Source organism: Rhinatrema bivittatum, chromosome 1, assembly GCF_901001135.1.
Source record: "Rhinatrema bivittatum chromosome 1, aRhiBiv1.1, whole genome shotgun sequence".
Lineage (NCBI taxonomy): Eukaryota > Metazoa > Chordata > Amphibia > Gymnophiona > Rhinatrematidae > Rhinatrema > Rhinatrema bivittatum.
In genome coordinates this window covers 469376023-469388882 of record NC_042615.1, presented here as the reverse complement: position 1 = coordinate 469388882, position 12860 = coordinate 469376023, and the positions used below count along the sequence as shown (strand labels likewise).

The 12860-nt window shown below is 41.1% G+C and overlaps 1 protein-coding gene across 2 annotated transcripts in view; it reads right to left on the bottom strand.

Annotated features, from left to right (window-relative positions):
* TEK (TEK receptor tyrosine kinase) overlaps nt 1-8548 on the bottom strand; it is a 204923-nt gene extending 196375 nt beyond the window's left edge. The window contains exon 1 of one of the 2 annotated variants that reach the window (XM_029606483.1): nt 8158-8548. In XM_029606483.1, coding sequence (XP_029462343.1) covers nt 8158-8209 — 52 coding nt within the window. In that variant the 5' untranslated portion in view covers nt 8210-8548. The remainder of the gene's footprint in view (nt 1-8157) is intronic. The other variant, XM_029606474.1, reaches the window with a different exon arrangement.
* Nucleotides 8549-12860: the final 4312 nt, after the last annotated feature.

The window sequence follows — 12860 nt, the reverse complement described above, 5'->3', positions numbered from 1 at the left end:
TGTTGGAAACAGGATGCTGGGCTTAATGGACCCTTGGTCTGACCCAGTATGGCATTTTCTTATGTTCTAAAAGCAAGCAGTGGAATGTGACTGTGAATGGAGAGAGGTGATAGAAGCTTGCAAGACCCAGGGAGATAGGTGCCTGTGAGATGTTCCAGAGAAAGTTCTTTTTACTCAACGCACAATTAAACTCTGGAATTTGTTGCCAGAGGATGTGGTTAATGCAGTTAGTATAGCTGTGTTTAAAAAAGGATTGGATAAGTTCTTGGAGGAGAAGTCCATTACCTGCTATTAATTAAGTTGACTTAGAAAATAGCCACTGCTATTACTAGCAGCAGTAACATGGAATAGACTTAGTTTTTGGGTACTTGCCAGGTTCTTATGGCCTGGATTGGCTACTGTTGGAAACAGGATGCTGGACTTGATGGACCCTTGGTCTGACCCAGTATGGCATGTTCTTATGGGTGATGATTCAGATGGACTGAACCAAATCACAGTGAACCTAGAAGATGTGGTAGGCCTGATTGACAAACTGAAGAGTAGTAAATCACCTGGACCGGATGGTATACACCCCAGGGTTCTGAAGGAACTCTAAAATGAAATTTCAGACATATTAGTAAAAATTTGCAATCTATCATTAAAATCATCCATTGTACCTAAAGACTGGAGGGTGGCTAATATAACCCCAATATTTAAAAAGGGCTCCAGGGGTGATCCGGGAAACTACAGACCAGTAAGCATGACTTCAGTGCCAGGAAAAATAGTGGAAAGTGTTCTCAATATCAAAATCACAGAACATATAGAAATATATGGTTTAATGGAACAAAGTCAGCATGGCTATACCTAAGGCAGGTCTTGCCTCACAAATCTGCTTCACTTTTTTGAAGGAGTTAATAAACATGTAGATAAAGGTGAATTGGTAGATGTAGTATATTTGGATTTTCAGAAGGCGTTTGACAAAGTTCCTCATGAGAGGCTTCTAGGAAAAGTAAAAAGTCATGGGATAGGTGGCGATGTCCTTTCGTGGATTACAAACTGATTAAAAGACAGGAAACAGAGAGTAGGATTAAATGGACAATTTTCTCAGTGGAAGGGAGTAGGCAGTGGAGTGCCTCAGGGATCTGTATTGGGACCTGTACTTTTTAATATATTTATAAATGATCTGGAAAGAAATATGATGAGTGAGGTCATCAAATTTGCAGATGACACAAAATTGTTCAGAGTAGTTAAATCACAAGCAGATTGTGATAAATTGCAGGAAGACCTTGTGAGACTGGAAAATTGGGCATCCAAATGGCAGATGAAATTTAATGTGGATAAGTGCAAGGCGATGCATATAGGGAGAAATAACGCATGCTATAATTACACAATGTTAGGTTCCATATTTGGAGCTACCACCCAAGAAAGATATCTAGGCATCACAGTGGATAATTCATACAACTGTGCTATCCTGGGTTCTCCATACTGGAGTTTTGTGCATATTCCACTGTACTCATTATTCTCAGTTCTTTCCACTACAGCACTGCTACCGGAGTCGCTGTTCCAGTGCCTGAGGGATACTAGCCCAGCCGGGCTACTGCTCACTACTGCCACCTCTGGTGACTTCATCACATTGTCTAATAAAAAATCAATCTCTGTGTTTGTGTGTCCTAAGCTGAGCCTGACCTGTGGTCCCCTCACAGGACTTCCCCCCATGGGTGTGGTCAGCTGCCACAGTGTCCAAGGGTCCACCCAAACCTCACTAATTATAACAGACGGTGACTTTCAGCAGGACAGTGCCATAGATCTGGGACTAGGACAGGACTTTCAGCAGGACAGTGATCCTAAGCACAAAGAAGTAGCAGCAATGGAGTGACTCAGCAAGAAGAAAAAGTGAATGTCCTCGAGTGGCTCAGTCAAAGCCCAGACCTGAATCCAATAGAAAACGTGTAGTAGGGCTTGAAGACTGCAGTCCACAGACGATCCGCAGCTAACCTGAAAGAGCTTGAGCTCTTCTGCTAAGAAAAAATGGGCAAAAACTGCCCTTTCCCACTGTGCAAAGTTGGTAGACATTTATCCTAAGTGACTCATGGCTGTTATTGCTGCAAAAGTGGCTTCCATCACATATTGAGTAGAGAGGTGTGAAGAGTTATGCAGTCAAGACCTTTTGGTTTTTTATTCTTAATTACTTTTGGAATATTTCTATAGCTGTTCTTTCACAATGAAAGTACTTTAATGCATTTTGATTTGTACCTTTTAGACAGTAGGATGTAAAAAGTGTACACAGGTGTGATGACTTATACAAGGCACTGTGGTTTGCGTATTCCTCTCTTCTTCCTCCTCTGTTCCCATGATTTCTTCATTGTGCTGTTCTCTTGGCTCTGAACCTTCTTTCCTGTTCCTAAGTTCAGGAGGCCTCTTTTACTTTAAACTAGCAAATTTTACTTATGACTTCTGATAGAATGATGAAAGTATTACTACTGATCATACTAATGAGCTAATTCATAATCTGAAGCTAATTAGCATAGGGATCTAAAGATAGAACATTATCAGGGTATCTTCATCAGAGACTAGGGAGCTTTCTATCATTCAAAGAAATATCACTATGACCAGTAGTGAGACAAATTGTTTGTTTATTGAAGGTTTGGCCTTCAGCATTAAATTTGTTCAGGTTGTTACTTCTCTGTTTATTTTATATTTGTACTTCTGTTAACCCTATCGCTCCTTCAGGATTATGGGCACAGGACAGCACATGTTGCTGTTGGGGAGAGAATAGTGAACCCTTGGGCTGGCCTGGCGGAGTAGGAAGTTGGTAGAGAGGAAAACTCCGCGGAGAGGCAGAAGGCCGGGAGGCGGTGGCAGACTCGAGACTGGTGTCTTCGCCCTGAAAGCCTGCAGACCCCCCGAGAGGAGCTCGTGAGGTCCCGGCCGCTGGGACTTAGGAGAACTGAAGAAGCAACGAGAGATACCGATCTGGGGTCGAGGCAGGAAGCAGACACGGAAGCCAGGAACAAGGCGGAAGTCAGGAACCAAGAAAACAGGCGAGGTCCTGAGCTCAGGGTCTGGAGCGGGAACTTGACGAGAATACCCGGAGCAGGAACTGAAGATCCAAGACAGGAACAGGGGTCGTAGATCCAAAGCAGGAGCAGAGATCCGAGGCGGCAGCCAGCGATCCGAAGTCAGAGCCGAGGTCCAAACAGGAACGAGGTCCAGCAGGAACAGAGGCAGGCACTGCAGCAAGTAGGAACTTGTTGCAAGGCGATTTGAAAGAGGCAGACGCCGGCTTATATACAAGCCGGCATCTGACGTCACTTTAGGGGCGGTCCTCGGTCCGGCAGGAAAAGCCCTTTAAAACGGGCTTCCATGCGCGCGCGTGCCCAGGAGGGGCGGAGCAGCTTCTGGGAGCTCGGCGGCGTCTCCCTCGTGGAGACACCGCCGCAACCAGGCCCAGGTCACCGCGCTCCCGGTCAGGGAGCTGCCACGAGACCCGCGCAGCCTTGGAGCCCCTGCGAGCCCAGCCTCCCTCGCTCCCGGACCTGAGGTAAGGACCCGGTAGCAGTGCTTGCGACCGGGACCGCAACAGCACAGTCTTGAGCTGTTGCGGTCCCGGTTGTTTTGGATGTGAGGGACCCTGGTAGTGGCACTTTTGAGGCAAAGACTGCTTTTTCAGGAAACTAGACTGATGCCTTTGGGGTGCTGAAGTCAGCTCAAATGTGGCGGTGAGACAGTTTTCATCCTTTGGATAGATATTTGCATCCCCCAGTGCATGATTTTGCACTTTTTTTGCATTAAACCTTTTCTGTCAAACACTTAGCCATTCCTTGAACTTTCTTAGATCACGCATCATTTTTGTCTACTCCCTTAAGCTGTTAACTCTGTTGCAGATCTACTGCAGGCCCTTGATCTAATAATACCTTTTGTCATCCAATCAAAGAATTGGACACTGGAATCCAAAACTCACTCTCCTTCGGGCCGATACAGGAAAAATTTCGGGAGAGTGGGCGAGCGCCTGTTCTCCTGGTGCGTGCAGGACACTCTCCTGTGCGCGCGATACAGTAATTTATTTAAATTAGGGCCAGCGGTATAAAGAGGCGCTAGGGACACTAGCGCGTCCCTAGCGCCCTTTTTGGACAGGAGCGGCGGCTGTCAGCAGGTTTGACAGCCGACGCTCAATTTTGCCAGCGTCGGTTCTCAAGCCCGCTGACAGCCATGGGTTCGGAAACCGGACGCCGGCAAAATTGAGCGTCCAATTTTCAACCCGTGAGCCGCAGGCCTATTTCAAATTTTTTTTAACTTTCGGGACCTCTGACTTAATATCGCCATGATATTAAGTCGGAGGGCGCACAGAAAAGCAGTTTTTACTGCTTTTCTGTGCACTTCCCTGGCGCTGGCAGAAATTAATGCCTACCTTGGGTAGGCACTAATTTCTTAAAGTAAAATGTGCGGCTTGGCTGCACATTTTACTTACTGAATCGCGCGGGAATACCTAATAGGGCCATCAACATGCATTTGCATGTTGCGGGCGCTATTAGGTTCGGGGGGGTTGGACGCGCGTTTTCGACGCGCTATTACCCCTTACTGAATAAGGGGTAAAGCTAGCGCGTCGAAAACGCGCGTCCAATCGAGGGTTAACAGTGCGCAGTGCTGGAACGCACTGTACTGTATCGGCCTGCTTTTGCATTGTTGTTACATCATAAATAGTTATCTATGACATTATTTCTACAACTGTGTGAAATATAGAGGCTTAGATAGATGGGACACAAGAGGCTTAATAAGAGAAAAAGCACAAGGAAATAAAGAGGTACATGTTAGGAAATAGCAGACAAGGTGGGGAAGAAGTGGGGAGGGAGCAGAGAAGGCACAGGGAGGAAGGATTAAATGAAGGTGAAACTGGATAAAGTTCCAAGGGAGAAGTGCAAGCATGGGATGAAAAGCACAGGATGAGAAGCAGAGAGAGGAAGAAGCTTAAGGAGTTTCTGCAATCCTCTGATCTATATTTCTAATTGCAAAAATTTCAATATTCTTTATTCCACATAAATGTAAGATTTGCAGTGTAATTTGTGACGTTATGATTGTGCAGAAGGGCGGTTGCTGTGTTGGATATGACTGAATTTCCTGGATTTTTTTCATTTATAGCAAAACCATAAATTTACTCTAAAGCAGTGTTTATAAATGAACACATTACTTACACTTGTGTAATTTTACTACTGAACTTTAGTATTTTTTGCTGATCTTGAAAAGTCACAAGACGGTCTCTGTCCTTAAAAGCTGACTCTCTCCTCCCCACCACTGAAGCATTTTTTCAGCTTGCTCAGATTTTTTTTATTATATTATTTCTAGATTTTCTCTATGCTTTTGCCCACTAATTTATTTACATCCGGTGAGCTTTTATGTTATCAGTGTTAAACGTTATTTTGCTGTTAGTAAAGCACAATCTTTATCTGTTACCAATGTACAAAATTATCTATTATGATTTACTGTAATACATTGTTATACCTGTAAACCGGAGTGAAGGCTTGTACCAAACTTTGGTATATAAAAGCACACAAATAAACAAATAAATGTTACAGGGTAACAATGCATGTCCTGTGGCACAGTAGAGCAAGACGAGCCTTGTTGGAAAAAAAAAAAGAACCTCATAAAACTGTGGCCAGTGCACTGTCATCATCAGGATGTAAACAGACTCATCAGCTATGGCATGGGAATGAACATGTATTGCTAATTTTTTAATTGAAAGAAAAAAGTTCTCCCTGGGAGATGGGAGAGAACAGGCAAGGAAGGCCTTCTCTTTATAATGATGATGAAACAGAACTAATAGTGCTATGCCAGGTCTTACAAATTTTTAACTATAAACCATTTTGAATTGCCAAGTGTATCATGAAACAACTTTTTAAAGTTTTACTGTTAAGATCATAGCCTGGTTAAACATGGTGGGGCTGAATTACACTACCTGCAATTTGGATATTTTTGTTGAGTACTGCTGACAAGGGTAGTTGTGCAAATAGTCCGAATCTGTTCCCATACTTATTACGACTAAAGTGCGAAAGAAATAATTCATGTATGTTGATTTTTTTATATATAAGAGATTCTTGGTACTACTTGCATAACATTCATCTAGTATCTAAGCTCCTAACACATATGCATTGTAATTTAGTTAAACAACGTTTTATTAAAACCAAAAAATAATTATTTTCAATAGCATAAATGAATGAGCTGCATCTGACCATTTGTTTTCAAGGAATCGTGGTAGGCTGGGCAGGATAAACATTACATCTTAGGTTTACTGCTATTATAAAGATCAGATAGGCTTGTGGATCAGATAGGCCCTTGTTAAGTTTCCAAGAACAGTACACAAAAAGATAACTCAGGTGCAGAAACAAAGAAACTCATCAACAATTTGTATTTAGCATTGACAGACTGCATATATTTATTTTATTTTATTTAGAGTTTTTATATACCGGCAATCATGAAAACATATCTTGCTGGTTTACATAGAATGGGGGTGCAATAAAATACATAGAACTTAAGAACATAGAACTAGAACTGTGGTGACAGAAGGTACAGTTACATTTAACAAAGGTGGCCAAACTTGGAGTAGGAAAAATAGAAAAGAGGATAGAAATGGTTAAACAATATACAATTTAAATGTAGTATACAAAATAAATGTCAATACAATCTTAAAATTAATGAGGGTCTGTGACTGGTTACTTCTCTGAGAGAATATCCTAAAATAAGAGAGATGTCAAGATTTCTATATATACAGCTAATTATTCTTTAAAGGCTAAAAATTATAGAATGCAGTAACTGTATCACAGAGGAGGGAACGGATTGGGAGTTTGCTGTTATACTTTTGCCAGGTTTTAAATATGTTATTCCACACTTTGCAAAAAAAAGAGATGCAGAAATAATGGGTGAAGTCAAAATTCTGTATATTTTTATATATGTATGTGCAAAGAAGAGAATCTCATAACCGTCAACTTTACCATCACTTTTACAAGTACTTAACATGCATGGAACGGCAAGCACTATAACTTTTGTTTCAAACTGGTCGCCATACATGAAATTATTCCCCACAAATTCCTTAATGTTGGTGAGCAAACCAATCAACATAATTGTGATTCCTTAAGCTTACCAAAATGTATAAAAATACTTGCAGAAAAGGAGTTTTTTCCTCCCTAAGAATTTATATATTGTAGTCAGCAACAGAGAAAATATTATTTAAAACGCTATAAATCCACATTGTCCAGTTGAAAGGACTGCTTACCTTAGTAAACAGTAAATTGTCCTTCACTTCAAGTATTAAACTACAGGAAAACTGCCAAGACATTCTAACATATACATATGACCGAGTTCATCTTATGTATGTATGTATTTCCTCTCAAAATGTAAACCGTTGTGATGGCATGTCTGAACGACGGTATAGAAACATTGATAAATAACTATGTCTGGGTTCAGCAAATTCTTTGTTTAGTTACATTAAAGAGAAATGCCTCACAAAAGGAGAATATAAAGCAGCAATTTCTTTTGAGATTTCTATGCACTAACATACTGCAACAGGCACAATATAACTTGCATTTGCCGCAGGAATTCCATCAATAAATCACAGCAAAATAATGTGCAGATAGGTATACAACACATTTCCTCCCTTATAAACTTTTTACCAAAGCTTTATGGAAATTGTCCAAAAAAAACCGAATGAGATTTAAAAGGTAAGCTACCTCTAAAAAGAAACTTCTTTATTCTGTAGATGTCTACTGGCAAAGTCCTTTCAAATCACAGCCCTTGTTTTCAGAAAATTGGTAGTTAGTAATGAAAGGCCATTGTAAAAATGATTTGTTTCACAGATTACAATTTACTTGTTGGGATACTTAACACTTCAACATCCATTATTGGTATATAACTGGTATTTCCAAAATAAATAATGCTTTGATATGATAATATATTGGAATGATTAAAAATTCCCATCACTCTATAAGAGTTACTCAGCAAAATCAAGGAATCACTTTAACGTGTCTTAATTCATACAACTGAGCTAAAACTTTAAGATAAAGGAGCACAGTGTCTAAATACCCTTAGTAAAATTAAGAAAAGAGATTTTGCACATCACAAAAGAAGCAGAAGAGCTCCAATATATCGGTAAGACCAGCTGAGGTTTTATATGTACAAGCAGACCCTTACCTGAAATCAGAAGGCTGATGCCATAAAGAACTAAATGTGCTAAAAAATCCATGCTTTCCAAAATATATCCATCCAGTTATCAGAAAAGCTCATGGGTTTATTATATCCTTAACATAGCATGCTCTTGCTCCTACTTGGTTATTATGAGGCACCTTATTGACAACTAACTTAAAAGCACAAGAAGATTAAAGGTTGTTTGTTTTTTTCTGCTTTCCCATGTACAGCAGCGGGGCGGACTGTAAAGGTCTTAATGCTGTCCAAGCACTGGGAGTTGAAGTTCCTTTTTCCTGTTTCCTTTGTAGATTAGAATGGGAAAGGCAGGATCTTAAAGGCATTTTTGTATCAGCAGTACTTGGAGGCACTGCAAAGGCTTATCCAGACACAGCAATAATATATCAAACCATTTAGGCAGTATTCAGGCGTGGTCCATGACTGCTTGAAGAGAATAGGGAAAAGGTCAGTCAATTACCTCAAGAACAATACTGGCATTCTCCAGCAGAAGTAATAAGTAGCCAAACCTCCTCTCTATCCAAACAAAATTATCTTCTTTCAAATAGCCTACTTTTTATTATGCATGTGAAGTTGTCATAGAAATCTGTACCTGGTCTGTAAGAGGTACCTTATCTCTTTTTGAAAAAGTTATGTTTCTTCACATTTTTCAGCAAATGTCCTCAGACACTGCTTCCTTCACCAGGGCAGGAAGAGCACAATTTATCTGTACATCTTACCAACATGTATTTTATAACTTTTCACATTGAGCCAATGCCTGCCCCTTTCCTTTTCCTTCAACAGTGAAAACTCTAATCCATATCATTAACTACTATAATCTCCTCTTTGCTGCCTCCCCCTTCTTATCTTGCCTCTTTTAATCAAACTAGAATACAACACCAAGAACCATTTTCTTCTCTTAGAAATCTCTTCCTACTTTCCTCCTCCATAAACACTTAAGAACATAAGAAATTGCCATGCTGGGTCAGATCAAGGGTCCATCAAGCCCAGCATCCTGTTTCCAACAGAGGCCAAACCAGGCCACAAGAACCTGGCAATTACCAAACACCAAGAAGATCCCATGCTACTGATGCAATTAATAGCAGTGGCTATTCCCTAAGTAAACTTGATTAATAGCAGTTAATGGCCTTCTCCTCCAAGAACTTATCCAAACCTTTTCTTAACCCAGCTACACTAACTGCAGTAATCACATCCTCTGGCAACAAATTCCAGAGCTTTATTGCTCGAAAGTGTAAATAATCGATTCACATCTACTCGTTCAAGACCTCTCATGATCTTAAAGACCTCTATCATATCCCCCCTCAGCCGTCTCTTCTCCAAGCTGAACAGCCCTAACCTCTTCAGCCTTTCCTCATAGGGGAGCTGTTCCATCTCCTTTATCATTTTGGTTGCCCTTCTCTGTACCTTCTCCATCGCAGCTATATCTTTTTTGAGATGCGGAGACCAGAATTGTACACAGAATTCAAGGTGCGGTCTCACCATGGAGCGACACAGAGGCATTATGACATTTTCCATTTTATTAACCATTCCCTTCCTAATACTTCCTAACATTCTGTTTGCTTTTTTGACTGCTGCAGCACACTGAGCCGATGATTTCAAAGAATTATCCACTATGATGCCTAGATCTTTTTCCTGGGTGGTAGCTCCTAATATAGAACCTAACATCGTGTAACTACAGCAAGGGTTATTTTCCTTATATGCAACACCTTGCACTTGTCCACATTAAATTTCATCTGCCATTTGGATGCCCAATCTTCCAGTCTTGCAAGGTCCTCCTGTAATGTATCACAATCCGCTTGTGATTTAACTACTCTAAATAATTTTGTATCATCCGCAAATTTGATAACCTCACTCGTTGTATTCCTTTCCAGATCATTTATATATATATTGAAAAGCACTGGTCCAAGTACAGATCCCTGAGGCACTCCACTGTTTACCCTTTTCCACTGAGAAAATTGACCATTTAATCCTACTCTCTGTTTCTGTCTTTTAACCAGTTTGTAATCCACGAAAGGACATCGCCTCCTATCCCATGACATTTTAGTTTTCATAGAAGCCTCTCATGAGGGACTTTGTCAAACGCCTTCTGAAAATCCAAATACACTATATCTACCGGTTCACCTTTATCCATAAGAACATAAGAAAATGCCATACTGGGTCAGACCAAGGGTCCATCAAGCCCAGCATCCTGTTTCCAACAGAGGCCAAACCAGGCCACAAGAACCTGGCAAGTGCCCAAACACCAAGAAGATCCTATGCTACTGATACCAGTAATAGCAGAAGCCGTTCCCTAAGTCAACTTGATTAATAGCAGTTGATAGACTTCTCCAAGAACTTATCCAAACCTTTTTTAAACCCAGCTACACTAACTGCACTAATCACATCCTCTGGCAACAAATTCCAGAGCTTAATTGTGTGTTGAGTGAAAAAGAATTTTCTCCAATTAGTTTTAAATGTGCTACTTGCTAACTTCATGGAGTGCCCCCTAGTCCTTCTATTATCCGAAAGTGTAAATAACAGATTCACATCTACTCATTCAAGACCTCTCATGATTTTAAAGACCTCTATCATATCCCCCCCTCAACCGTCGCTTCTCCAAGCTGAACAGCCCTAACCTCTTTAGCCTTTCCTCATAGGGGAGCTGTTCCATCCCATTTATCATTTTGGTTGCCCTTCTCTGTACCTTCTCCAGTGCAACTATCTCTTTTTTTAGATGCGGTGACTAGAATGGTACACAGTATTCAAGGTGCGATCTCACCATGGAGCGATACAGAGGCATTATGACATTTTCCGTTTTATTAACCATTCCCTTCCTAATAATTTCTAATAATTCCTATTGGCTCCCATTCACGTCAATGTTTAATTCAAGCTTCCCCTTCTCTCTTTCATGTTTTTGTACTCCTTTTCCAATCCATGTATCTTATCCTTAAAGGCTTTATTTACGAAGATTTTTCCTAGACGCTGAATGGAAAAAAGCCTTACTAAATCAAGCTCTTAAATTTTCACCCCTTTGACACTCCACTTTTCGTCCCTTAATACAAAGTTCATGCCTGCTTCTCTTTGTCCACCTTCAAGACCTACCTGAAAATACACATTTTTTAAAATATTTTGTCAGTCTCCTTGAAATGCAACTTATGTGTGATCCAATACCATATCATTCATGCAACTATCTCACCTTCATATTTTTTTTAACTTTCTTTCCTTCTGTAACCAGTTACTTAGGAATGTCCTGAATGATTTAGAGTTTGTTAATTATATGGTCTATCACATGGGGTAATGTACCATGGGTGAAAGATACACTATACTTAGGGGTGGATTTTAAAAGGTTTGCGCATGTATATTACGCACGTAACCCCGAAAACCCGTTCCTGCGGGCAAGCCCCGGGATGCGCGTATGTCCCGGGGCTTGAAAAAAGGGGCGAGGAGTGGGCGGGGCGGGACCGAGGCCTCTGGCACAGTGGCCGTGCTGGGGGATCGCACGCCGGCACTCGGCCGGCACGTGCAACCTACACCTGCCCAGAGGCAGACGCAACTTTTAAAATAAAGGTAGAGGGGTGATTTAAGTAGGGTTGGTGGGCGGGTTAGGTAGGGAAAGGGTGGGGAAGGTGGGGGGGGGGGGGGATGGAGGGAATGTGGAAATCCATCGGCGCTTCCCTAGGGCTCAGCGCGTGCAAGGTGCACAAGTGTGCACCCCCTTTGCGCACGCTGACCCTGGATTTTATAACATGCGAGCAGTTGTGCATGTAGCTACTAAAATCTGGCCCTTAGTGTAGCTGTATAGGCAATCTTGTGATTTGGCTCCCAATAATTTCAGACAACTCAGCTAGTATAGTTTCAAACTAGTCTGACTTTATTTACATAGGAAAATAAACAGGTTGCTTTTCTACATGAAACAATAATTTTAAGAATGTTTATTGCGAGCAGTTCCTGAGACGCTGTGTCCCTACAATAAATCTGATACTTCCTCTGTATGGGATGAATCTTTATGTTGGTGTAGGCATTTTTTAGATCTAGAGAATATAACTACCAGTAGTTCCATGTTTTCAACAAGAGAATCATGGTGCCCAGGGAAATCATCTGGAATTTTTGACTAAAAACTTATTCAAGGCCATTGGATCTAGGATGGGATAGTAGGTCCCAGTTTTCTTGAATACCAAATCGTACTTGGAATAGAACCTCTTGCCCTTTCTTCTGTGGTGGAACAACCTCAACTGCACTGGCATTCAAGAGGAAGAGGAGTTCCTTATGTATTAGCTCTTGGTGAGTAGGGAAAAGAGAAAAACCATTTCAAAGGCAATTTGTGGAATATTCCATAGCTTTAATCTGTAGCCTTCCTTTACTGTGCATAGAACCCATATATGTGAAGTTACTAGGGTCCAACATTTTACATAAAATTTCAGCCTTCTCCCAACAGGAAGATTCTCTGGCATGGAGGCTAGATCACTGGCTGTGGACTCAGGAGTCAGTCAAAATCCCATTCCAGGTTTTGTCTGAGGCCCTGAGCTCTGTTGCTGATGGGTACAAGTATAAGAAAGATAATATATTTTCTGTGGGAAAAAATGTTTCTTTGCTGGAACATTTGAGTTCCTCCTGGTTGTAGAAGGCGGATCAGAAATGCCAGTGGTAAGGGTCTGAAGTACGGAACAGTGTTTTTTTCTCAAACCTACCTACCACACTCTTGAATTTCCCTTCAA